Genomic DNA, 25,545 nt, shown 5'->3' with positions numbered 1-25,545 from the left:
AATTGTTTTTAGTAATGTTGAGTTTTTATGTTGAACTTTTCTTTGTTTTATGAATTAAAAATTATTTTCATAAAATCATTATTCATAGATGGTTCCTTGCTCAATTTAAATTTTTGTTGATAGCTTGTAGAGCACCTTCTCTTGTTCTTTGTAACTTGGAAAACCAACAACATCTATCATTACTACGAAACGTTTAAACTTTTATTGATAACCTAGTTATATTACACTATTTTAATGCACAACAAAAAATTTAGGAATGATATCTCGCATTTTATGATGGCTTTTAGGAAGGATTATATGAAATTCGAGAAACAATCTATGAAATTTATGAAGGATTGTATGAAATTCGGGAAATATTCAGGAAGGATTGTATGAAATTTGGAAATGATTCTATGAAATACAGGAAGGATTTTTTTGAACTTCATGATGACTTTCATAAAAAAGTTTACATTTTCCAAACATGAAAATGTGCAAAAAATGAAATCATTACTCCCTTACTAATGGAGTGATCTATTAATATTTGACATATTGAAGCAAAACACACAAAAATAGAGATTTAGAAACACAATCATTCAAATTTGGATAATATTCAATAAGGACACTTTGAGATTTTATGATGCTCTTCATAAAAATAATGGTTGAAATATTTTATGAAGATTACATTTTAAAGTGATCATGCATAAATCTCATAATGATTGAAAACAAATAAGTGCATTAAATTCATCATATTGGAGTAATCTGTGATACATTAAAGCACCACATGAATAGAAAATTCAAAAATTCATTTCTTTTAATTTAGGAAGAATTTAATAATGTTTAGGAAAGATTGCATAATGTTTATAATGTTTAAGAATGCGTTCTTGAATTTTAGGAAGTTATTCCTAAATATACAAAAATCTCAAAACGGGAAAATCCTCCACCACCACCACCATACTTTGCCTCATCAACAATACTAAGCCACTCTTTAACCAACGAACTACAAGCCGGAAAAGCTGAAGACATCAAGATCAACGACAACAACGAACTTTCTTACTCTTTACCAACTACTTTGTTCCCAATGACATTATATCGAATACTTGGTATGCAACAAACTTGGTCTTGATATCTGCTGACTTCGCATAACACCCATTCACGATTTGGACATGTGATTTATCAAAGAATAAACATTGTTAATAACCTCAAAACCAAACATAATCCATCAAACAATACTCCCAACTTGTCATTCAATATGTCAAAACTGAATCAAAGTGACAAGAAGAGCTGCAAAACTATACTCTCACTCTAACTCACTCACTCACCTATTGCTTTTCTAAGGGTACGTTTTTGCTTGATGATAAGCGTAAATCCATAATTGTAAGGCACATGAACTGCTGTATGTGAGTCCATCTTTCACAATCTAAAAACTCCAAACAAAAAAAGTTAAAGCTACAAACACAATTCCAAAAACCTTTGCTTAAGTCTAAACACATACAGATCGGCAATCAGCACCAACAACAGCGCCGTCGGCAATTGCATAAAGAAACCGTTTTGGTGAGCATCGCTCTGATGTCTACAAACGAATCCAAGCCATAGAAAGGAGGAATCTTGTTCAAGCAACAACTTGATAATGTCAATCAAAAACAGTAGTATCAAAGTCACAAGTTTTTAAAAAAATCAAAGCATCCACCATGTTTCCCCTTACGAATCAAACATGTCGTAATCAAAAACAAATTCAAAATCATAGATCCCACAAGTTAAAGTCCTATATGAAGTGGAATACTAAGAAGCGATAGAACAAACACACACACACACAAATCAACAATGAAACAGATTCAGAAATTTAACAGATCAAAGGTGAAGAAAAGAGAAGCTCTTCTCACCCGACATCATCTCGATATGTATGATTAATGAATATATCGTCACGGAGATTCAGAAAGTTAATGGCATAATCAGCCACTGGTATATTGAATCCATAGAGATGGAAGAACTGGAGACTCCGGTGACAAAAAATGGCAGAGGAGGTGGTCTTCGGCGACGAGAACAAAGCGGAGACGAGAAAGAACGAAGATAGTGATATTTTAGATTTTTCTTAAAATTAAAAGTATTTAATTATATTAATTTTGTGCTAAATGTAGAATATTTGAGAATGGGTGCTAACTTTGGAAGAAAAACATAGATTAGTGCTAGTGAGGGGTATTTCTCTTCTTTATTTAGGGTGTCATGCATGTTGAAAATCATAAATTTGCATTTACATTATAAGAAAAATTTACTTAAAAAAAAAGAAACACAAGATACAAAATTGAGTTTCTCTTTCTCTTCATTGGTGTTTACTGTTTAATATGCATACACTTTTTCACACTTACAATTTAAAAAACAATTTGATTGAAAAACTAAGTTGTGGTTTACAAACAAGTTAACTTGACGATAAGAAATTTTGATACAAGACTTTATATCCACTATTTATTTTAGGTTTATGAATAATAAAAACACAAATAACGGTGTTGCCAATTAAGGCGGTGGGACCGTGGTAAGACTAAACTTTAGACCATGAATGAAACACTAACAGTGCAGAATTCAAAGAACGTTTTTTAAAAAATTACTTTATATACCAATCACAATTTTTGTTAATGTGCGCTTTTTATAAAATAAAAACATACTATTCACGGTTTTCAAGGTCAGACTTTACTTATGGACAACAGTTATTTGTTTAACTATCTACTCCGCAACGTTTTTTTGAATAACACATTAACAAAACAATTTCTTTTAATATTTAATTTATATTTAATAAAAGAGAGCTAAATAATCAATACATCTTTTAATAAATGACTTTTTTAATTTATAGTATTAAAAAAATATATTGAATGTTCTTCATTATTTTTTAAGTTATAAAATAATTTCTTCTAGCATGATAAACAGATTTATAAAAATAAAATAAAAGAAACTTTACCTGATTAATTCAAAACAAATTTTGGTTTTTAAAGTTTATATGTAATAGATGAAAATGTGATTTCATTAACAATTGAATCAATAATAATTAATTTAAATTTATAAGATATTTGCTTATATATTTATCTATAATATGTATTTTGCTATTTTAAGGTTCGTAAATTTATAAAAATATTTATTTATTAATAGAAAACAAAATAAAATATATAATTATATTAGTTATTAACAAAATGATATGAAACTCGCGCCGCAAATATTTTTTACCAATCAAACATTAGTTTGTACCGCTTATTATGTAATAATGTAATAAGCGTACTTGTCCTGCAAATACATTTTTCGCACGTACCGCAATTAAACTGTACCGCAATATCAAATCGCTTATCCCGCACAATCAAATCCGTTGTTACCATTCTAACCTTTAATCTCATACTCAGAGCAAATACTTAAACCACAAGACAATCATTGATTTATTTGTTTATTCCTTGAGGATTTGTTTATTCCTGGAGGGAAATGAAGTGGCCGATAGAATAACAAAGAAGTTTCTTTCGATTACGACTTATATGACTGACCCTAAGTTTTCGATGGTGCTAACTTGTGTACAAAACCTTGTGATTTCAAGAGAAGTTGTAATGTTTTTTAGGTTAATGCAAAGTTAATGTTGAGCTAGGAAAACGAAAAAAAAAAACATGCTCGATAAATCATGAAGGTTTTCCATATGGCTCGATATACTCGAATTTAGATTTCATTTATTGGCGGGCATCTTCTCAATCGGGGGTTTCTGACATAGTTTTACGGCTACCATGGATTCTATGGTCAATTTTGAAAGATAGGAATAAAAAGGTTTTCCAGGGAACAGAGGCAGAGCCAGTTGATATTCTAAATCAGGCGTCTAATGATAAGTTATTATAGGAGGAGGCTAAATCTTTTTCTGAGAGATTTTTGGATTCTTCGCCATCTTTGGAGGTCAGGGACCCCTCTTCTCGTTGTCAGGTGGATAGATCCTGAAAAGGTTCAGATCTTTTGGAGGGCCTGGGATGGCGGTATTGTGATAGTGAGGATACTACGCTTCTTCTGGGTGCACGAAGCCATAGACGGGGTCCTTCTCCCTTGCACTCGGAGTTACAAGCTTTGATTGAGACAGATTGCGCAGAGTTAGTTGCGATGGTACAGGCTCCTGATGATTGGCCCGCGTTCTAGCATCTGTTGGATGATTTTACCTTGCTTAGATCATCTTTTCCTTCTTTCACTCTGGCTAGGATTCCTCGTGTTTCTAATGTAAGGGCGGATTGTCTTGCTCGTTCTTCAAGATTTTTAATTCTGAAACTTCTTTTGTAAACTATTTTCCTTCCATTTAGACAACCAATCTAAGAGTTTCTTTTTTATTTAATTTAATGTTTGGTTGAAAAAAAAAAAAAAAAAAAAACATGCTCTTTCTTGACAGTCTTGCCACCACGTGTTCTTTTTCAATAGAAACAAAAATTATTAGATTATACGGGTGAAAGGACAAACCTGGACATCAAACTCAACGAAGTCAATGGGGAAATCTGCAGCAACATTAAAAGAAAGAAGAGTATTCTCTTTGATAAATTTCATTTTCTCGTCAGGAGATTGAAGCATGTTCATCTCAAATCCTTTGTGACCCATCAAAACAAATTTAGGGAAAACAAATGCCTCTTGCTTCTTATCATCTTCAACAACACCTTTAAAATCAATACAGAAAAAAAAAAGAAAAAGGAAAAGCCCAATTCATATAAGCAATAAGAACTCCAAAAAAAAAAGGTAATTATTTGAGACCATGAGATTCTCAGCGAGTTATACACAGTGAAAGAAAATTATATATTGATCTGACGCTTATGAGATAACATTGTTGGCTTTTAAAAGTATTCATTGTAATAAGCTATCAACTTCAATTCTGTTTGCCAAAAAACAAAAAAAAAAAAAATGAATTAAGTTTTCCAAGAAGCAGCCATGGCCATGATATATCTAGCCACCCACCGACAAAGCAAAATCGATTTTACGAAGAGAATTATTAACATTATTGGCCTTGTAAAATAGTAAGCTGGTGTCACCAAAATGGGGCTAATTATTGGGCTCGCAGTCTCAGTATCTCCTTTGCTGTTCTTAACCTGAAGTATGGCATGTCCTTCTGCAAAAGATAGAGGTAAGACAAAACATTTTTCCTATCAGTCTACACATGTTTCTCATGTCTCATCTGCTCAAAAAGGAATGCTAATCAATCGTGCTACTTCTAGTTTGACCCAGATAAGATATGTTGACTGAATATTTCTCTCGATTTCAAATGTAGCATTGATATCGATCCAGAAACAACTGCAGACCCTGATGTCTTTTATTACCTGGCTAAATTGTAGCCTCAGTCCTCTACTGTAAAAATCTATGTATTTAAGCATAAACATCCCACAGTCGTACCTAGGAAATTGCAAAATATGAGTGTCAGCTTACATAACATAAATTGATATATAACAGAGCGGTTGCACTTAGTTGGGGTTGATCATAAATAACAAGGACCAAAAGAAGCTTGTAACTGAGTATCATAGTACAAATTGAAGAAGATGGTATCACAGAAGTAATCTAGGTAGCAAACTATGAGACACATTGGTTTTTTTAAATTGTGAACGCTTTAGTAAGATTGACCTTTATAGAACATGTATTATTGCTTATCTGAAAAGTACTCATATCACGATATAAACCGCATCTACCTCTGACACATATAGCCAAAGGAGGGTTTGCTAATAGTTAAGATAAATTCCCGTCCACTTGATCAAAAACATAGCAAAAAGGGAGTTACGTACCCATTCTGTTGCCGGGGAAGGTCTTTAACATATTCAATGTCCCATGAACTAACGTCAATATTTTGTCCACTCTTGTCCTTTACTTCATCCACCAAGTACTTTGCCTAAAACAAATACATGTTCCATAATCATAAAGTTGCATCTCCAAAAGGCAAATGAGCAGAATTTTGTAATTAAAAAACTATACCAAATCATTCAAAACTGTAGGATTAACTCCATTTAATGAATCAAGATATTGGAACTTGCATTCCCTTTTGTTAATTACCGCCAGAGTCCAATGTAGACATCCGTGGATTGGAACAAATATCTGCATAGGTTTATCATCAAACAAAATTAGATTATATTTGTGAAGTTTACAAAAGGTAACCAAAAATTTTAGGTTCTGAGAAAAAAAACTCACTATGTCACAATCAACAAGATCATATCCCAGCTTTCTCTGGGTAGTCCATCTCCTGACAGCTTGGTAATTGTAACGGGAGCCGCTTACTAGCTGAACAAATGTAATTAGAGAGAAAATACATAAGCCTGTAAACATATATACTCGACACAAGCATTCATAGGACACAAGCCTGAGGCAAAAGAATCTGATAGTTGCAGCAAATTGGAGAAATTCTGAAGTGTAGCACTAAACATATTTATCGAAGCAAGTCCTGGCAAAATGAATGAACGGACACGAGGAAATATAGACCTGAATGTTTAGAAGCATGAGGACTAAAAGAGAAAGCAAACCTTGATGTAAAAAAAGGTATTGAAAAAATGACACTTGAAGTACTTTTGGGGATCCCTAGTTTCTCTCTCTTTCAGCAATTCAAGATAGAGATTGATAACCTATAAAACATCAATGCAAACACAGAAAAAAAAAAAAAAACAACATAAGGAGTTCAAAACACAAAATACAAATTGTAAAAAAAGATGTGGATTTAGAGCGGTTAACGATCATACCAAAGAAGTACCTCGTCGTTAAGCCATCTACTCGGCATTAGACATTGTAAAGTTTCTCCACAGATATCAATATTGGAGTTTCTATGCGAAACCAAGAGCTTCATTCTAAAACAACAACAACACAACTAGTTAAAATTCCTAAAATAAGTCAATCACATGACATGCTAAAGCTTCTCAAAAAAAAAAGTACCTATTTCTCGCAGAGAAGGCACTTTTGACTTCAGCTAACTCCTCCTCTTTGAGCGGTATAAAAGGTTCCTAACAAATCAATAAAAACATACATGAGTTCAAGCTCCTAAAATGAGCTTCGTCAACAGAATCTAAAATCTCGTCATGATTGGTACAAGCACTATATTTGAGTCTTTAGAGTGTACAAACCAAGCTCATAACAATGAAGGGCTTTTCGCATAAACTATATAATCAAACAACCACAAGCAGCAGTAACATTGGAAGCAAGAAAAAGTATACAGAAATCACCTCAATAGAGCGGAGCAACGATGCTTTCAAGTTGTTATACCCAGTTTTACAATTCCGAACAACCCAAGTAGAAGATTCTTCTTCTTCAACCAAAATTTTCCTATCATTTCGATCTTCTTTTTCATGAAATCTCAATGCGGCTTTATGATTAATCTCTTCATTGCCACAACAATCTTTGGGTTTTGGTTTCCTTTTAGAAACTGAAGCACAAACTAATAACTTGAATCTAAGGGATCCTCTGCAGCGGGTGTGATATTCTCGTCCGAGGGAGACTTTTCTCGCCGCTGAATGTCTCGAGATTGTACTACTAGCATTATTAGAAGACGAAACTGGCTTGTCCGAGGATCGGCGTTTGCGTTTCTTCACAGCCTGCAAATTGGTGTTTTTGCGATTGGTCGCTACAGCTGCCATCATCGGAGATCGAATCCGGGAAGCATACGCGTTGGTTTGAGCAAATTAAATCAAGAAGAAAAAAAAACTGCACAGAGTTGAAGACAGATTAAAAACTTTAGGGTTAGCTCACCTCTTCTACTTCAGCCATTTTTGAATTTCTTAGTATTATTATTTTTGTTGTTTGAGTGAAACGAAGCAATTTTTTACCCATTTCTCTCATCTGATCGAAAGAAAGAGACCGAGTAAAATTTGTGTGGGCTTTTTTCTATTAGGTTTAGCCGTTTAGGCAAACCGAAGCCAACAATCTCGAATCTGAACCGAACTACTATAAGATAACCGGAATGAAAGAACACTATTACTATATAGCCTCAATATAACTGAACCTTTATAGATTTTCCAATCGTTACCGCTTTAGATCAGAAGGTACAAAAGTGGTTAAGCCGTGAACAAGGGAGTCAAGTGAGATTACTCTACCTTCCATGTGATCTGAGTCTGAGACGATTCTTTGTTCTGTTTCAACTGATCAAGACCTTTAATATCATGTAAAAAAGAATGCAGAGAAGACACAGAAACTAATAAACATGTTGACGAATCCGGTTACAACAACAAACCCATAGTAGAAGTATAGCATTTACCAATAGGACTTATGTGTACTAAGTAGAGTATCAATCAAATTCTCATGTGAAGAAGACCATTTATCTATAGATTTATTTAATAACTAAGGAGGAACTATCAATAGCTACACTTCTTTGACGAATGAACTTATTACTTTGTTACCGGAAGAACGATAATACTGTCTTTGAAAGACAAGAAGCAACAGAGACTGTAGTATCACAGTTTAGCAAAACGAGGTTTTCTTTTCTTCATCTGAGCAGAAACAGCTTCATTGAGATCGTCTGATATAAGCATAGCCGAGTTCCAAGTTGCTACGTAGTCTAGACCTTGTTCTACACTCACCTCTCTGCTTCTTAATAACACTGCCTTTGTCCCTGTCACAGCTAGTGGAGACTTGGCTGCTATTCCTGAAAATATCAATAAACACAAATTCTCATAACTTCAAATACCAATCATCTCAGAATCAAACATAGAATCAGCAACTCAGTGAACAACAAAAAAAAATGAATAAATTGCAAGAACATTAGATACAAAAACTTAATTCTCATTCCCTAAATCATCTCAGAATCAAATTCGAACACAATTGAGCATTGGATCAGCAGATTTAAGAAACAAAATTGAACCGAAACTGTATAAATTGCAAAAACATGATTCTCATTCCCTAAATCATCTCAGAATCAAAAATGAAACAAATCGAGCAACGATTCAGCAGATTCAAGCAAAAATCCCGAGGAAATTAGATTAATTACCTTCAGCGATCATGGTCACGCCATTATCAAGATCCGATTTAGATCCAAAAACACGAGAAACCAAACCAAGCTCCTTCGCTTCACCACCTGAGAATCTCCGAGCCGTTAACGAATATTCCATGGCGTTCGCATACCCAACGATACTCGGTAACCTCTGAAGCGTACCAAGATCCGCGACAATGGCTAGATCAACCTCCTTAATCGAGAAAAAAGCATCCTCAGAGCAATACCTAATATCACAAGCCGTAACGAGATCAACGCCACCTCCGATACACGCGCCGTGTATAGCGGCGATCACAGGTTTCCGGCAGAGCTCGACGGCCGTGATCGCCGCTTGCATCGACTTGATTTTACGGCGTAGGAGCTCGCTCGAGCGTCCTCTATCGCTGTTACCTGACGAGGATTGGGCCTTGATTGAAGAGAGGGAACTGAGGTCGATGCCGGAGCAGAAGTGTTTCCCGGCGCCGGAAATGATGATGACGGAGACATCTGGATTTTGGTCGAGAGATGAGAGAGCTTTGGGGAATTCGACGAAGAAATCGAGGGACAAGGCGTTGAGATGTGCTGGTCTGTTGAGGATGAGGTGAAATACAGAGGAGTCAGGGTTCTTGCGTACGATTTCTAGGGTTTTGTATGACTCCATAGCTACAATTTTTGAAATTTAAGTTCATGTATGGATAACTTTGTTATGGTGAAGAGACAGAGCTTATACGAAGTTTGAAATGAAAGGTTTTGAAACACAAAGGGCATAAATGTACTTTGCCCGGCATCATCCTTTTCAAATCAGTATCTTCGTGTTGGGTTTAGTATTCCTTTGTTAATCTTATGTGGCTCATCTCTAGTTGATCTCAAGGTTTTTTTGCGTTAATCCTAGTGTAGTATCTTGTTCTCTTCGTCTTGCTAGTAGGCATGATCACGGTTAGGATTAGCCCTGGACATTCGGTTCTTCGGTTCGGTTCGATTCGGTTCTTAGGTTTTTCGGTTCTTCGGTTCCATCTTCTTAGGATCCATCAGAAAACCGAAATGTTATCGGATTATTATAGTTACGGTTTATTAATTACTGGTTACAATTAAAAAATTTGTTTAATCTTAACCGTAACTGTTTATTAAACAGTTAAAGTTAACTACAGTTCTGTAAAAGCGGCTATGGTTATGTACGATTATGGTTATTTGATGATTTGATATGGTTGATATTATTTGATGATATGATATGATAATATTATTTATTTTTAAATAATATGTTTGTTTAGTGTATTCATATTTCTACATATCATATAGTCCAATTAAATAAATAATTATTAATATATTTTATTATGTTTAAAAATTATGCGGTTAACTAACAATTTTGTTATAGTTATAGTTAGTTAATAATTATAATTAATATAATTTAACTATATATTTACAGGTAATGGTTATAGTTTTAACTATTTTATATGGTTATGGTTTGGTTACGGTTTGGATACTGTCTTAAATATGGTTATGGTTTAATTTTGGTCATGCCGATGGTGAAGTTTGATAGTAATTGTATTTGTGTCTCTGGTATTGGTGAAATTTTGCTTTTTTTCCTGTCGGTTTGCTATTGTTTTGACATTAGTGTGAGGTCTATCCAGTTTTATTGGTCATGCCTCAACGCGTGTATCGGAGGTATAAATCGAGGGATAACGCGTGTATAAGAAATTCCCTTTGTAAAGCTTGGTTTATCGGAGGTATCCAGTTTTATTTCCCTCTTCCATAGGGAAGCTTGGTTGTGGCCAAACAAAAAAAAAACATAGGGAAGCTTGGTGAGAGTCTTTAGTTAATTTGTTTAATTATAGTGTTTAGGTTATAATTTCTTATTAACAATTGTTTCTCTTGAGATGTTGTCTCATCGTTTGCTTTTTCCTCACTGATTTAAATTAGTTTTTTTAGTTCTATGGATGTAGTCTCAATTGGGTTTTCCTCAAGTGGGTTTTTGGTTTGTTTAATGTGGTCATATCGATCGTTCTCTTAATCATGTGGATTTTTGAGCTAAGCTTCGGCTGGGATATCGAATTGACTATTTGGGAATAAAGGAAACATGATAATGGTTAAAATATATTGGGATGTTAAATATGTACAATAGTTGTTTTTCAATTCATTTCTATGATGGTTAAAGAAAAATAGATATGACATTCTTACCAAAAAAATCAAAATATATATAACCTTATTTGATATATATATATATATATATATATATATATATATTTTTATGATTGGATAGTTTGTTTTTGAATTTTCTCGGTCGAGCCAAAATGATACAATCTATTTGCATTTTGTAGAATAAGGAGGAAGTTAACTTGCGATTATAAGTTACAAAGCAGAACTCCTTCTCCGCAGATATATAACACCTAATTTATTTTATTTTTATTTTTGAACAAAAATAATACTTTATAAAGTTTTTATTTTAGTTCTCATATTTCTGAATATATTATATAAATTAATGTTGGTGTAGTTTGGTGGTAAGGATTTGATTTTAACACCTACCTTACGAGGGTTCGATTCCCATCGTAGGTTTGCAGTTATAGACTAGAGCCCACCAAAAATTATAAAAGAAAATTTGCTCTGCTGACGTGGCAGGCGATTTGAAGGCGATTTAGGATTTTGGCGTGCGTTTCACTCTCCCGTGGTATGGCGGCTTTGGCGCCGTCTACTTTGGCCGCTTCTCCGGTGATCCAGTCGCCGGTTAAGGTGGCTTCTACTGGTAGTCAGGATAAGATAACTTACTCTTCTGTGGTTCAAAGCAATCAAGGTCTCTGTAAGCATCAGGTTGATGTCACTGTTGTCAATGGTGATAACACGATTCAAATCCCTGATGACATTTTCGAAGATGCGGCTCCCCTATGGGAGGATTTCCTAGTCGGAAAGTTTCTCGCCACCACTGCTCCGCATGTGGCGAAGATTCATGTCATTGTCAATAAGATTTGGCCTACTGGGGAGAAAAGAGTGAAAGTGGATGTGTTTGAGGTTAATGCATCGACAGTGAAATTCAGGATTCGGGATCAGGCAGTCATGGAACGGGTCTTGCGACGTGGTATGTGGAATATCGCAGATTTCCAATGGTAATCTCTCGGTGGTCGCCTATTGTTGAGGAGTCTCAATCGGACATTCGTACGGTTCCTCTATGTTTGGTTATCAAACATGTTCCGCATAAGATGTTCTCATGGAAGGGGTTAGGGTTTCTTGCAAGTGCAGTTGGGGATCCGCAGAGGTTGCATTCTGATACTGTGTTGTGTAAGATTTTCGAGGAGGCCAGGGTTTTTGTGGAGGCAGATTTATCTAAGGATTTGCCTACCTCATTTCGTTTCCAATCTGAGAAGGGTGTGGATGCTGTTGTGGAGTTTAGTTACCCATGGATGCCCCCCAAAATGTTCAGTTTGTTCCAAATGGGGACATTTGAAAGAAGTATGTCGGGTTAGTAAGGAGACTGCGTCTGCACCTCCTATGACTTCCCCTCGTGTGGCAGTGGAGAGAGGAGCTCCTGCGGTGCCTGCTGTCCCGGTGGTGCAAGGTGACACTGTTGAGGTTGGTGGTCAGGGAATGTCGCTGACTCCTAAGGAGACCCTTGCGGTCACTATTCAACCTTCAACTGTTCGATCTGATAGAGAGGTTATTCTGGAAAAGGTCACGTTCTCAACAGAGAACACTCTGGTCGTGGATTCACGGGATAATAGTGTGGTTTTAAATGAGGAGAGAGTTTGGAAATTGGTTTCACCGGGCAAATTGAATAGGCTAACCGATAGTCGTCCCCAGGCTACAACTGCAATTGCAGTCTCTCCTTCTCTTTTTTCAGTTCTGGAAACAGAGCGCACTGAAACAGAGATGAAATCGGCTACTGAAATGGAAGATGGGGAAATACTTATCTCCCAGGAGGGTACAACATCAAAGGAGGATCCTTTGGCTCAAAAGGCCAGTGGTGTTCGACCCTCTCTCCCACGGGAATCCAAGTCAACACACAAGTATCTCTCCACTAACAGTTCCAAAGCGGCTAAGGATCCACCTCCTAATGCTTGGAAAAAGAACGACTCTAAGAAGAAACCTTAATGTCAAGTTTCTTTTGGAATGTTCGAAGGTTTAATAAAAATTCAAAACATTCGATTATTAGAAGCTGGGTTAATAGTAAGGATATGCAGTTTGGTTGTTTGTTGGAGACGAAAGTCAAGGAAGATAAAGCTGCTGCACTTGTACATAAAGTTTTCCCCAATTGGTCTTTTATGTCTAACTATGAGTCTCATAGGCTCGTTCGTATCTGGTTAGTGTGGAATGCTACTACGAGAATAACTCCAGTGTTCAAGAGTAGTCAAATGATCACTTGTTGAGTTCTGTTAGCTGGTGCTACGGAGGAGTTTCTCTGCTCCTATGTATATGCTTATAACACTGCGGAGGGTCGGAAGGAACTCTGGGAAGATATTCATGCTCATCACAATTCACCAATGTTTCAAACAAAGCCTTGGATGGTCTGTGGGGACTTTAATGAAACTCTTGATGTGGTGGAGCACTCAAGTTATGTGGATTGTCCAACAGTTCGGTATGGTATGAGGGATTTCCAGGAAGTGGTTAGTTCTTGCTCTTTGGTGGATCTTAAACATTATGGACCGCAATACACTTGGAGTAATAAGAGGGATGGTGATCCTATTTGTAAGAAGTTAGATCGAGGGCTGGTTAACAATGTTTGGTTGCGGGTCTTTCCTCAGTCGTACTGTGTCTTTGATTCCGGGGGTTGTTCAGATCATAATCGGGGCCGTATTTGTTTTCGTGATGTTGTCGTGCGGAAAAAGAAGCCGTTTAAGTTCTCAAATGTTCTCTCTTCCCTTCCACAATTTCAGGACCGGGTGTAGGACTATTGGAGGGTGTTTGATCCTCTGTTTGTCTCCACTTCTGCTTTGTTTCATCTATCAAAACAGCTTAAGGGTCTGAAGCCGCTTCTGAGGAGCTTGGGATGAGAGAATTTGGCGGATATCTCTCTTCGCACTCAGGAGGCTCATGATGAGCTGTGCCGTTTACAGGAAGCAACCTTGTCTGATCCCTCTTCTGTCCGGATGGAGGAGGAAGCTCAGGCTTTCAAACGGTGGGATTTTATCTCACAATTAGAAGAAGGATATCTTAAACAAAAATCCAAGCTTCACTGGTTGCATGTCGGAGACCAGAACAACACTTTTTTCTACAAGAGTGCAGAGATGCGGAAGATGCAGAACACAATCCATCAGGTTATAAATAATAATGGGGACGAGTTACACGAGATCGTGGATATTAAGGAGGAGGCAGAACGTTTCTTCACCGACTTTCTTACACATATTCCCTCCAATTATTGTGGTATGTCTGTGGAGGATTTACAGCAGCTTCTGGTTTTTAGGTGTACGCCTGCAGACCATGCGATGTTGCTTAAACAAGTTTCGGCGGAAGAGATAAAATCTGTATTATTTGCAATGCCGTCTAATAAATCTCCAGGACCGGTTGGTTTTACAAGTGAATTCTTCAAAGCTGCTTGCTCTACTGTGGGAAATGATTTCATCATTGCAGTTCAATCTTTCTTTGAGAAGGGTTTTCTACCAAAAGGCTTAAATTCCACTATTCTTACCCTGATTCCAAAAATTGAATCTGCTCGGATGATAAAAGATTATCAACCTATCTCCTGTTGCAATGTGATTTACAAGGTTATCTCAAAAATAATTGCTAATAGACTAAAGGTTTTGCTACCTCAGTTTATTGCTTTAAACCAGTCTGCATTTGTGAAGGATCGGTTGTTAATGGAGAATATTCTGCTAGCTTTGGAAGTTGTTAAAGATTACCACAAGGATTCTATCTCTCTGCGTTGTGCTATGAAAATTGACATTCCGAAAGCCTTCGACTCTGTGCAGTGGGATTTTCTGTTAAACATCCTCAAGGCGTTGAACTTTCCGACCATGTTTATTTGCTGGATTGAGTTATGCATAACCACTGCTTCTTTTTCCGTGCAAGTCAATGGTGAATTAGCAGGTCTTTTTCAGAGTAAACGGGGCTTGCGTCAAGGATGTTCTCTCTCTCCCTACTTGTTCGTGATATGCATGAATGTGTTGTCTCGACTTATTGATAAAGCAGCAATGGAGAAACGTATTGGTTATCATCCTAAGTGTCATGGTATTCAGCTGACTCATTTGTGCTTTGCTGATGACTTGATGGTATTTGTTGATGGCCAACAGAAATCAGTGGAAGGAATTCTTGGGATCTTCAATGAGTTCGCTATGTTGTCAGGTCTTCGGATTAGTATTGAAAAATCTACTCTATATATGGCTGGTATCTCAGAAACAAATCGTTTAGCCATTTTACAACAGTTCCCTTTTGCGTGTGGACAACTGCCTGTCCGCTACTTGGGGTTGCCTTTGCTCACTAAACAACTATCTACTACTGACTGTGTTCCGCTTCTGGAGAGTTTACGCAGGAAAATGTCCTCCTGGAGCTCTCGTCCTCTCTCTTTTGTTGGTCGCTTGCAACTGCTAAGCTCTGTGATCGCTGGAATTTTAAACTTCTGGATTTTTGCTTACCGGCTTCCAAGTGAATGCATCAAAGCCATAGACCAACTTTGCTCTGCTTTTCTGTGGTCTGGTCATGAACTTAATGCGAAGAAGGCAAAGGTCTCCTGGTTGGAGGTTTGTCGACCTAAGGAAGAGGGAGGACTAGGTCTGCAGTCGCTGAAGCTAGCAAACAATGTCTCCTGCCTTAAACTTATCTGGCAAATAATGTCAGGGAAGGAGTCGCTCTGGAGTACTTGGATTTCAAGCACACTCTTAAAACAGAGGTCGTTCTGGGAATTAAAGGCAACAACAACAATAGGCTCCTTGATGTGGCGAAAGCTACTGAAGTATCGCCCACTGGCTAAGCAATTCTATAAGATTGAGGTTAACGATGGTCGCTCTGCGTCTTTCTGGTATGATAGATGGCGTTGCCTCGATTGCATCCATGATGTTACAGGTCCTTCAGGGTACATTGCTTTAGGCATTCCCCCACAGGAACAGTAGCATCAGTCAAAGCAAGTCATCATAGGAAGCATCACCGCTACGCTCACCTGAACGAAATAGAGAATTTGATAGAAACTCTTACTCTCTCTGATGCTCCGGATCTCCCCTTATGGAGGGGCCTGAATGACGTATATAACAGTACTTTCAACACTAAGACGACAGCAGCACTACTGCGACCACCACAACAACGGGTTGATTGGTATAAAGGTGTTTGGTTCTTGTACGCTACTCCCAAATACTCCTTCATCACCTGGCTGGCAATCCGAAATCGCCTCTCCACAGGCGATCGTACTTGCAAATGGAATCCTACTCACAGTTCAAGTTGTACATTTTGTGGTTTACCTGAATCCAGAGATCATCTTTTCTTCTCCTGTCCCCGCACAACAGAGAACTGGTCCTTGCTAATGGCCAAGTTGCTTGGTTCGAATTTCACTACAGATTGGACTCACATTCAGTCTCTGCTTAACACATCTGGCTATACTCGAGCTCATCTCTTCACCATATGGTACTGTCTTCAATCTGCCATTTACCACATCTGGCGGGAGCACAACCATCGACGGCATGGTGCGAATCCTACATCCCCTGCTCAGCTTATTAAGCTTATTGACAAGAATGTCAGAAACAGATTCACTGCAATCCGTAATCAGAGTGACTATTCTTTTGATGATGGGTTGACCCTATGGTTTGCTACGAGACCATGATGAGCAGCCTCTACAATCATCTACTTCCCTTCTATGTTATTTCTGTTTTACTTACCTCCACGCAAACTTCTAAAGCGTGTCCACAGCAAATGTAACACAGTCTTTTGAGTTTGAATAAATTTAATATTTAATTAAAAAATATATATATATATATTATATATATTCATATTTGATATGAATAATATATGCACAAAGGTCTGTAATCTTGTAGCGTCTATCGGTTTTTATAGAAATACTTGATATGAACAGTCTGGTCTGTTTACGTCACATCAAATTTGGTTGTCAAAATTAAATTGTTCGAAATTCGTTTTTGACATGCTACAAATTAAATTGTATACTTTATTGTTTCAATATTATCAACCCTAGTTGACTGGTTAATATTACGTGTTTCTAAAGACGTTAAACTTCAAGAGTTGCTCTTTTGTAAATTTCAAAGATGTTCTACGATGACAACAAATATGCCCATCTTAATATGGTTTTTGCCATGTATCAAGATAATCTTTGAGAACAGAAAATTATTCCTAACTTAAATTCTATAAATCTTATATTTTTTTAGCAACGTCTTTTCTTTATGTAAATTATAATTTTCATCTTTCAATATTTTAATCTGCTTTTCAAAATGGAAATCATGAAAAAACTGACAAGCAAATAGTATCATTTTTAATATAAATTCTCGAAAGTAAATCAAATTTTTAAGAAGTTAAAGGAAAAACTATGAAAAAAGTTATTTATCCAAAAAATGAAGATCGAGGAAAAATATAGGGTAATATTAGTAGATAGCACAAATATGAAGAAAAATAAAGAAAATACCACAACAACATTTTTTTTATAGGTAAATATCATAGGATCCACGTTTTTTTGGAGTAAAAAGACACAATCACCCTTTTTGTTTTATTGTTTGATAGAAAGAGTGAAAGATTTGGTGTGATTTTTAAAAATATCATGTAATATTTATATTTTATATGTTATATTGAACTAAATAACGTTTAGTTGTAAATCCAAACCGACAAATAGTCTCGTTTTAATTGTAAAATCTAAACCCTAACCATCTAATTTCGTTTTAATTGTAAAATCTAAACCCTAACCATCTCATTTGTGAACCCAAACCGACATATAATTTCGTTATAATTGTAAAAATCTAAACCCTAACCATCTCATTTGTGAACCCAAACCAATATATAGTTTCGTTCTTATTGTAAAATTTAAATCCTAACCATCTTATTTATGTATCCAAACCGATATATAATTTTGTTTTAATTGTAAAATCTAAACCCTAACCATCTTATTTGTGAACCCAAACCGACATATAATTTCGTTCTAATTGTAAAATCTAAACCCTAACCATCTCATTTATGAACCCAAACCGACATATAATTTCGTTCTAATTGTAAAATTTAAACCCTAATCATTTCATTTGTGAACCCAAACCGATATATAATTTCGTTCAAAAAACAAAAATGACATGATATTTTTAAAAATAACATGTAATATATGTAATGGGTATAAAAGTAATTGTATATAAGGAGAGAGAATGCCCCGTGAACCCTATTATAGTTTCTTAATTACTTTTGATTTTTGTGGTATCTAGTGCATATTCCTAAAAATATATATAAAAGAATGTCATAGTTGTGTATATTATATAATATATAGAAGATCATGGACCAAATAAAACATATGACCACACACTCTTAATTAAGAAAAAAATATTTGCTATTGGATCTAATTTTTCTATAATATAATTGAGCCATACCTGCTGAACGGTTGTCCTCCAGCACAATGATAACTCCAACCAACTTTTATTTTCTGTGATAAATAGTTTTAAATTAACAACATATAATGTAAATTAATTTTAAAATGCTTTAAACTCCTGAACTAAAGAGTGTCTATTGAATCAGAAAAAAACAATATTAATATAACAACAATAAGCATGGGCTGTCTTGATTTTGACGCTCTTTGATCTGTGAATATCACACATCATTTTTTAACCCTCCATATGACATTTGTTTATCTCTCTGTTTCTTTGGTTATAGTGTTATTATACTATAAAGTTTTCTTATTAACAAATATTTTGCTTTTTTCCTCGAAAGTGAAATGAATCGTCCAAAAAAAAAAAAGTTGAAGCTGATGAAAGTAGTTTGACCCCTCCACATCTTCCAACTTGGTACTTAGCTTTGCTCACACCACATGCTCCCTCTCTCTCTCTCTCTCTCTCTCTCTCTCTCTCTCTCTCTATTCTCTTCTCATTTTCGATATCTCCCTAGTTCTTCTCTCTCTCTCATGGTAAGGCAAAAAATGAAAGCTTTATTCTATTGACGACGAGATCCTTCTCTAATTATCAGGTACCCATCTTTTATTTTTGTATAATTTACATTATGCTTTTGGTTTCTTGCAAATCTTATAGACCCTAAAGTAGATAGTTTTGGTATTTACTTAGCTTGAGTTGAGAAGATGAAAAAGAAAAGTTGTGAAAGAAATGATAATATTACCATAAATGGTGAGACATCCATTGTATCATTTGCGGCTGAGATTTTGCTACTTTATTATTTTTCTCCCTATCTCTATTTCCATTTTTATTTTCACTACCTACAAAATAGCATCACAATCATTCATGGAAAGTAAAAAAGTGATATCTATTGATGAAATCTAAAACCCTAATATCCCTTTTTTTGGTTTTCAAAAACACAACTTTTTTTCTCTACAAGGTTAAAAACAGATGTTGCTCTTTCCCATTAGTCCTACGGATCTCATTCCCAAAATAAATTGTGTAAAAGAAGGTTATATAGCCAAAAAAGAAAAAAAAACTTTACTGGGTTTGGTTCATGATCTCTTATAGGTTTTTGTAAATTACTGATTTTGTTAGATGTGTTGGTGAAAAAGTAGATACCTTTTGGTAAGTTTGAAGTATATAGTATACCAAAAATGTTACGGAATGTAATATATATTAAAGGGATGATTTTGACAGCTGAGTAGTTAAATTCCGCATCTGTAAACAGCTTTTGATAATGAAATGGTGAAAGAAGGGTCCTACATCTTGAAGGGTTTTTGCCCCCACAATCCAATGAATGTGAATTATTGGTGAGCAAAATAAGGTTGTGATGATAAAATGATGCTATCTTATTTGTTTGCTGTTGTTATAAATGCGGATGATAATTGTGTTGGTGGTACTCAAAACTTAAAAAGAAAAGAAAATAACAGAACATTTCTCTGCTTCTTCTTGGGATTCCATAAGTCTTTTGAAGTATGTTTTATGGTGTCTGATCTGTTGATTCTGTGTCCTTTTATCTCTGTAAATAAACAGAGAAGATAAATGAGGAAGTCCTCCTAGGTTTGAAGTTTGTTTTGATAAGTATGGTTCTGTAGTATAAAATAGTGGAAGACTTAGGAGCTTGTTAGAGATTTGGTTTTTTTTTTGGTGATTCTCCTTACAATCATATGGTTATTAATCAGAAAGCAAATCTCTCATTTATTTTTCAAGAAAAAGATGAAAGAGTATAGAGATTTGGTATGAATTACCAGAAGGTTTTGTGATAGAGAACCCATGAAACTTTCACTGAGACATCTCAATCTGTAAACTTTACTTATCTATTCATACCAAATTGATTTGCTCTGCAAGACTTATCACAGTTTTTTCTTTACTTAAGAAATATGTTTTGTTGGTTTCATTTTTTGCTTCTTGTTCTGGTTTAAGGTTGGACTTGAGTTATATAACCTTTTAGTTTCTAGCAGAGTGAAGAAATAGACTCAAGTATTCTGTTCTAGAATTGTCATATTTTCTTTCATATATAAGTAGGCTCTAACAAGAATTCGTTTTGGTTCATTATATATTTGGCAATTCAGAGTTAAAGGTCTCCTCTCTACATTTTGGTTCTCTGTTATATTTTTCCTTCATTTTCTGGTTAGTTTCTTATAAACTTTTTGGATTATTTCAGATTTGGTGGTCATTGTCTGATGGAGTGTAATGCAAAGCCATCGTTGCAATGGGAATGGGAAAACTTAATATCTTTTGGTGCTTCATCAGCTGAAACTCCTAGAAAGATTAAACCAATGGAGTGGGAACTTGATGGGTTTGATTGCACATCTCTGTATTCTTCAAACTTTGCTGCAGTAGGTTATGGTGGTAGTTCAGGTTCTGATATAGCTCATGCTTTCTCCAAAAGCTCAAAGTCAACTTCCATTAGCTCTTCATCAGCTGAAGTGAGAACATACAATTTTACATCAGAAGCTGGTGAAAGTCTTCCAGGAGAATTAGGCAGCAGTGAAGAGTTTGCCAAGGGAATCAATACTTCTCCAAGTCTTGAACTATCCTTTGGCTCTGGTGATCCGGTTCTCGGTTTAAAGCTTGGTAAGAGAACATACTTTGAAGACTTTTGGGAAGTGGAAAATGGAAAAGGTTTAGGACTTCCAGTGAGCCTCGCGTCATCTTCTGTTTCTCCGGTGAAGAAAGCAAAACCAATTTCTCAGAGGTTACAAACTCCTCACTGTCAAGTTGAAGGTTGTAATATTGATCTCTCATCAGCTAAAGACTATCACCGTAAACACCGGATTTGTGAAAACCATTCGAAGTTCCCTAAAGTTGTCGTGAGTGGCGTTGAGCGTCGGTTCTGCCAACAATGTAGCAGGTAAAAACTAGTATATCTCTAGAGAAGAAGTGGTTTAATCAGTAGTAAAGCGTTTAAGCGTTTATGGTTTTTTGGTCTATAAAGGTTCCACTGTCTCTCTGAGTTTGATGAGAAGAAACGTAGCTGTCGCCGGCGTCTCTCAGATCACAATGCAAGACGTCGCAAGCCAAATCCTGGGAGGACATATGGTATATACAACAATCACTTATTTCTTATCCTTGTATGAACTCTGGAATTGGCTATAGTTCAGTTGTAGCATTAGTTATTTTCCTTTTGGAGAGTTGGAGATGGTTTTGTCATTTTGTGTATGCAGATGGGAAACCACAGGTGGATTTTGTATGGAACAGATTTGCACTTATCCATCCAAGAAGTGAGGAAAATTTTCTATGGCCAAGTTCGAAGCCCGTACCATCAAGAGGGTTAATGCAGCAACCTACAAAGACCGAGACTTCCAATAAGCTGTTCACCGAGCACTGTGGATTTGGATTGTTGGACCACGAAACCAAAACCGCAAGAGCTGAGTTATTCAGTAAAGGTTTGTGATCTCTTGAGAGTTTCAAATGCATGGTTCATCTGTTTTGTATTCGTAATGTTGATGATTCTTTTGTGTTTATGCGGGTTTGCAGAAAAGGTCACAATCTCTTCACACATGGGTGCTTCTCAAGATCTTGATGGTGCTCTCTCTCTTCTGTCAAATTCAACAACATCATGGGACCAACCGAGACGTTTTTCCCTTGATCACCACCATCCTACAAGAAACCTCCAATCCGTGGCTCACCGGTCTGTGACTCAACTCAATTCAGTGTCCAACTATTGGCAGCCGGATCCACCAGCAGTTGATGGCCCAACCACTCAGCATAGAAATGGGATAGGCCAGTTTAATGAGAACTACTTCAGCTTGAACCAGTTCTATAACTAAATATGTATGAATGCCCTTAAAATCCTAATAAGATATTAAATGTTAAGGATCAGGCAAAGCCAGTGTTAAGTTAAGATTGGAGCTGTGAAACTTGCAAGACACCAAATCCTCTCTTATTCTGTTTTGTTCAAATATTTTGCATGGGTTAGAGAGCTTTGACAATTGTTTTACTCTTGATGGTGTGTAGCAACTACTACTAAATTGATTAAACGCATGATATAACATGTTAGTTATATAGGATATAAGCAGAGTTTTCAGATCCGGACCGGACCGGCCGGTCGAATCGGTTTTTTTTTTTTGTGTTTTTGTGTTTTCTTATATTATACATAAAAATCGTGGTGTTTTTGTGTTTTTTTCTTTCTTTGCTTAATTTGTGTTTCTGTAATGCATATTCAATAGTTTCGTGATTGTTTTTGATTTTTTGGCTTGATTAATAGTAATGGGCGTGAAGAAACTTGTGTGTTTGTTTATATATTCGTTTTTTAAGAATTCTTGATATTTTGTTGCAACCAGGATTGAATGTTGTAAAACTTGGAATAGAGCAATTCAACATAATTTTTTCTGTTTTTATTTGTCTCTCTGTGTAAAAGCTGAATTTCCCAAGATAGAGTCTATTTGGTATTATAAGATTTCAGTTTAGTTTAAGTAGCCTACTTCTGTCCAATTTTTTTTGGTTTCAGGGTTCTGCAAGAAGTAAACATGTCAGTTCTTTTTGTGACGAGCCTTGGGGATATAGTAATTGACCTTTACTCTAATAAAGGCTTTGACCTGCAATAACTTCCTCAAGCTTTGCAAGTAAGTCTCTCTTTTGCCTATCTACCTATGGTACTCACTATGTCTCCACAGGGTTTTAACTTTCTTATTTGGTTTTAGGATCAAATACTACAATGGGTGCCTATTTCACACTGTACAAAAGGATTTCAAAACACAGACGGGTGATCCAACTGGCACAGGTGCTGGTAGAGATTCTGTAACAACCCGTCCCGTGGATCCCACTAGCCCCCGCTAGCTGCCCCATTGACCCCAAGCTGGCTCTGCAGGGCATTGATCCTAACCCCTCACCATGGAAAGGAAATCACATCCAAATCCACCAGTAGGTTATTGGTCCGTCAAGCGTTCCTCGAACCCTGGTCCACATCCTTTAACAACCTTCCTACAGGACAAGCTGTCACCAATTGGATTTGGATGTCCACGGTGAGGGGTTAGGATCGATGCCCTGCAGAGCCAGCTTAGGGCCTATGGGGACAAGCTAGCGGGGGACTAGTGGGGTCCACGGGATGGATTGTTAGAGATTCAATCTACAAGTAAGTACAATGCTCTTACTTCACCTTTTTCATATATATATATATATATATATATATATGTGGACTTTTGTTAGAATATTAAGAAGAAGAAAAGAAACAGAGTAAGAGATTCATCTTGATTTAAAACATTCAAAAGACCGGCACTGTTGCAATGGCCAGTGGTGGAGAAAAATCTAAATGCTTCCCAGGTTAGCTAAATTATTTTCATTGAATTACTAAAAGTTTATGGTCTTATATATTCTAGTATAATTATCTGTGTGTTGTTCATCAATACATCCTCATGTGAACTTAATTGCTGATATTGTATTGATATTCATGTCTTAAAAATGGCAGGGCTGATGTCATCTGGGATTTCAAGACAGGTGACAGTTTGTGCTATGCTTTTATAGGTGAGTTATGTTCTGAAAGTCTTGATTCTTTTGTATATTTTTTGTGCTAACTGACAGTTTTGTCTCTGTTCTAGAGTTTGAAAACAAGGAGGCATGCAAACAGGCGTATTTTAAGGTAAACGTCAACTGGCTGAAAAATTTGTATAGAAGAAGTTGTGAAACAACCAACTTGTTGATTTTCAGAAGGACAGTGCTCTGATCGATGATAGACAAATACATGTGGATTTCAGTCAGAGTATGTCCAAACTTTGGTCACAGTTCCGACAGAAAGACTCCCAAAAGGGTAAAGGTAATTTTTTTTTCTTCATTTCTGTAGGATACTTGGCAAACATAAATTAGGGAATGGATGTTTTAAATGTGGCTCGACGGATCATGTTGCTAAGCACTGTGTGGGTGGTAATCAGTCTTCAAAGTACATTCGTAAAAGATCAAAACAGACAGCATGGGGGAGGTGATGGCTATGATTTGGTATTTGAGGGTGATGTAACCTGAAATGCCCAAGAGAGAGCATAATAGTCATGAGAGGGATGAGATGAGAGGGAGAAGATTCATAGGAGAAGTCCTCATGGTAATGGGGAAGGCAAAAGATGCCACAGAGATGAAGTTGATGGATGGTGAAGACAGCATGGCCGGGAAGAGGTAAGAGAAAAGGAGAGGAAACACACAGAACAGAGAGAGAAAGGGTTTTTTCTTCTTCTATCATGTATAGGCAGCAGAAGGAAATTGGGATAGAAAGGGTTTTTTTCTCTCTGCTGACGTGGCAGGTGATTTCAAAAGCGATTAGGGTTTCATGGCTTTTTCTACACGTTTGATGTTACCGGCAGATCTGCCGCCGGTTGGAGAGGATGGCGCTTTGTCGGAGGGATCTCGATCTCCTCTTCAGGTTACGACTGTGTCAGCTGAGGAGGGTATGGAGAAGTTGTTGAACGGGGAGATTTCGATTTCATGGGACGGTACTGTTTCTGCATCAATGCATACTACAGATCTGTCTCAAGCGGTCTCATCAACTGTTCCAAGTGGTTTGGGATCTCAGACACAAAAAACATGGGTGAAAGTCGCTCATAAGCATATGTTTACAAAGCAGCCTTTTGTGGTTTCGGAAGTGGAAGGTCAACAACGTGTAGTGGTTCCTAAAGGAGTTTTTGAGGGAACTAAACCTCTTTGGGAGGATTTTATTGTCGGCAAGTTTTTGCATACAACAGCGCCTCATGTGGGTAAAATCCATATGATTGTGAACAAGATATGGCGGCTTGGAGATAGATCGTCCTTGATTGATGTTTTTGTTGTGGATGGTACAACTGTCAAATTCCATATCCGGAATAAAAGTAACCGCCAGAGGGTTTTAAACAGAGGCATGTGGAACATAGGTGGTCTCCCCACGATAGTGTCAAAGTGGACTCCCTTTGCAGAGGAGGCTCAACCTGCAATGAAGTCTATACCTCTGTGGGTGGTACTAAAGAATGTCCTGTATACCATGTTTACTGATAAGGGATTGGAATTCCTTGCTACTGTCGTGGGGAAACCACTGAGGCTACATCCCAAAACGGAAGCTTGTGCTAGTTTTGATGAAGCCCAAATTCTGGTGGAAGCAGACCTTACCAAAGCTTTACCTACGGATTTTCATCTTGCGGGTGAGGAGAATGGTGAGTTGGATGTGGTTGTTCGCTACACATATCCATGGCTTCTTCCTAG

At 36.6% G+C, this 25,545-nt stretch overlaps 3 protein-coding genes, 1 long non-coding RNA gene and 2 pseudogenes across 13 annotated transcripts; 3 read left to right on the top strand and 3 right to left on the bottom strand.

Annotated features, from left to right (window-relative positions):
* Positions 1-761: 761 nt before the first annotated feature.
* Positions 762-2,149, bottom strand: LOC147919511 (uncharacterized). Of its 3 annotated transcripts, XR_015593404.1 has the most exons (3): positions 1,860-1,998; positions 1,299-1,396; positions 985-1,108 (listed from the first exon to the last, which is right to left on the bottom strand). It is a non-coding gene; the product is annotated as an uncharacterized LOC147919511 (long non-coding RNA). The 3 variants fall into 3 exon arrangements; XR_015593403.1 differs by lacking the exon at positions 1,299-1,396 and having other exon boundaries at positions 762-1,108; positions 1,860-2,149; XR_015593402.1 differs by lacking the exon at positions 1,299-1,396 and having other exon boundaries at positions 762-1,112; positions 1,860-2,015.
* A 2,598-nt stretch (positions 2,150-4,747) lies between these two features.
* Positions 4,748-7,906, bottom strand: LOC104771472 (putative ubiquitin-like-specific protease 1B). Of its 3 annotated transcripts, XM_087505814.1 has the most exons (10): positions 7,678-7,904; positions 7,155-7,558; positions 6,868-6,935; positions 6,689-6,782; positions 6,465-6,563; positions 6,136-6,225; positions 5,923-6,042; positions 5,736-5,839; positions 5,280-5,352; positions 4,748-5,071 (listed from the first exon to the last, which is right to left on the bottom strand). In XM_087505814.1, exons 4-10 carry the CDS (start codon positions 6,779-6,781, stop codon positions 5,009-5,011), a joined length of 642 nt encoding a protein of 213 aa, XP_087361940.1. In that variant the 5' UTR covers position 6,782; positions 6,868-6,935; positions 7,155-7,558; positions 7,678-7,904; the 3' UTR covers positions 4,748-5,008. The 3 variants fall into 3 exon arrangements, 2 of the variants coding, with proteins under 2 accessions (XP_087361940.1, XP_087361939.1); XR_015593401.1 differs by having other exon boundaries at positions 6,678-6,782; positions 7,155-7,906; XM_087505813.1 differs by having other exon boundaries at positions 7,155-7,792.
* Positions 7,907-8,051: 145 nt separating this feature from the next.
* On the bottom strand, positions 8,052-9,761 carry LOC104771473 (delta(3,5)-Delta(2,4)-dienoyl-CoA isomerase, peroxisomal). The gene is made up of 2 exons (XM_010496006.3): positions 8,912-9,761; positions 8,052-8,569 (listed from the first exon to the last, which is right to left on the bottom strand). Exons 1-2 carry the CDS (start codon positions 9,552-9,554, stop codon positions 8,379-8,381), a joined length of 834 nt encoding a protein of 277 aa, XP_010494308.1. The 5' UTR covers positions 9,555-9,761; the 3' UTR covers positions 8,052-8,378.
* Positions 9,762-11,461: 1,700 nt separating this feature from the next.
* Positions 11,462-12,970, top strand: LOC147919510 (uncharacterized; annotated as a pseudogene).
* LOC147919509 (uncharacterized) lies at positions 12,859-13,876 on the top strand (annotated as a pseudogene).
* A 4,951-nt stretch (positions 13,877-18,827) lies between these two features.
* LOC104771470 (squamosa promoter-binding-like protein 2) lies at positions 18,828-22,266 on the top strand. Of its 6 annotated transcripts, XM_087505667.1 has the most exons (6): positions 18,929-18,961; positions 19,616-19,697; positions 20,552-21,241; positions 21,326-21,429; positions 21,555-21,776; positions 21,868-22,266. In XM_087505667.1, exons 3-6 carry the CDS (start codon positions 20,571-20,573, stop codon positions 22,158-22,160), a joined length of 1,290 nt encoding a protein of 429 aa, XP_087361793.1. In that variant the 5' UTR covers positions 18,929-18,961; positions 19,616-19,697; positions 20,552-20,570; the 3' UTR covers positions 22,161-22,266. The 6 variants fall into 6 exon arrangements, with proteins under 6 accessions (XP_087361791.1, XP_087361793.1, XP_087361794.1 ...); XM_087505665.1 differs by lacking the exon at positions 19,616-19,697 and having other exon boundaries at positions 18,828-18,961; XM_087505668.1 differs by lacking the exon at positions 18,929-18,961 and having other exon boundaries at positions 19,616-19,711.
* The last annotated feature ends 3,279 nt before the right edge of the window (positions 22,267-25,545 follow it).

The sequence above is a fragment of the Camelina sativa genome, chromosome 20, assembly GCF_030686135.1.
Source record: "Camelina sativa cultivar CO46 ecotype springtype chromosome 20, ASM3068613v1".
Taxonomy (NCBI): Eukaryota; Viridiplantae; Streptophyta; class Magnoliopsida; order Brassicales; family Brassicaceae; genus Camelina; species Camelina sativa.
This window is presented reverse-complemented; position numbering and strand designations above follow the sequence as displayed.

Excerpts from the sequence above, each read along its gene's own strand:
- LOC104771473 (XM_010496006.3), bottom strand. The coding sequence starts at position 9,554 with ATGGAGTCATACAAAACCCTAGAAATCGTACGCAAGAACCCTGACTCC. Across the intron at positions 8,570-8,911 it reads CGTGACCATGATCGCTGAAG|GAATAGCAGCCAAGTCTCCA; the intron begins GTAATTAATCTA and ends TGATATTTTCAG.
- LOC104771472 (XM_087505813.1), bottom strand. The coding sequence starts at position 7,568 with ATGATGGCAGCTGTAGCGACCAATCGCAAAAACACCAATTTGCAGGCT. Across the intron at positions 6,564-6,688 it reads GTAGATGGCTTAACGACGAG|GTTATCAATCTCTATCTTGA; the intron begins GTACTTCTTTGG and ends GATGTTTTATAG. Across the intron at positions 5,072-5,279 it reads TGAGGCTACAATTTAGCCAG|AAGGACATGCCATACTTCAG; the intron begins GTAATAAAAGAC and ends TATCTTTTGCAG.
- LOC104771470 (XM_087505665.1), top strand. The coding sequence starts at position 20,571 with ATGGAGTGTAATGCAAAGCCATCGTTGCAATGGGAATGGGAAAACTTA. Across the intron at positions 21,242-21,325 it reads TTCTGCCAACAATGTAGCAG|GTTCCACTGTCTCTCTGAGT; the intron begins GTAAAAACTAGT and ends TGGTCTATAAAG. Across the intron at positions 21,430-21,554 it reads AAATCCTGGGAGGACATATG|ATGGGAAACCACAGGTGGAT; the intron begins GTATATACAACA and ends TTGTGTATGCAG.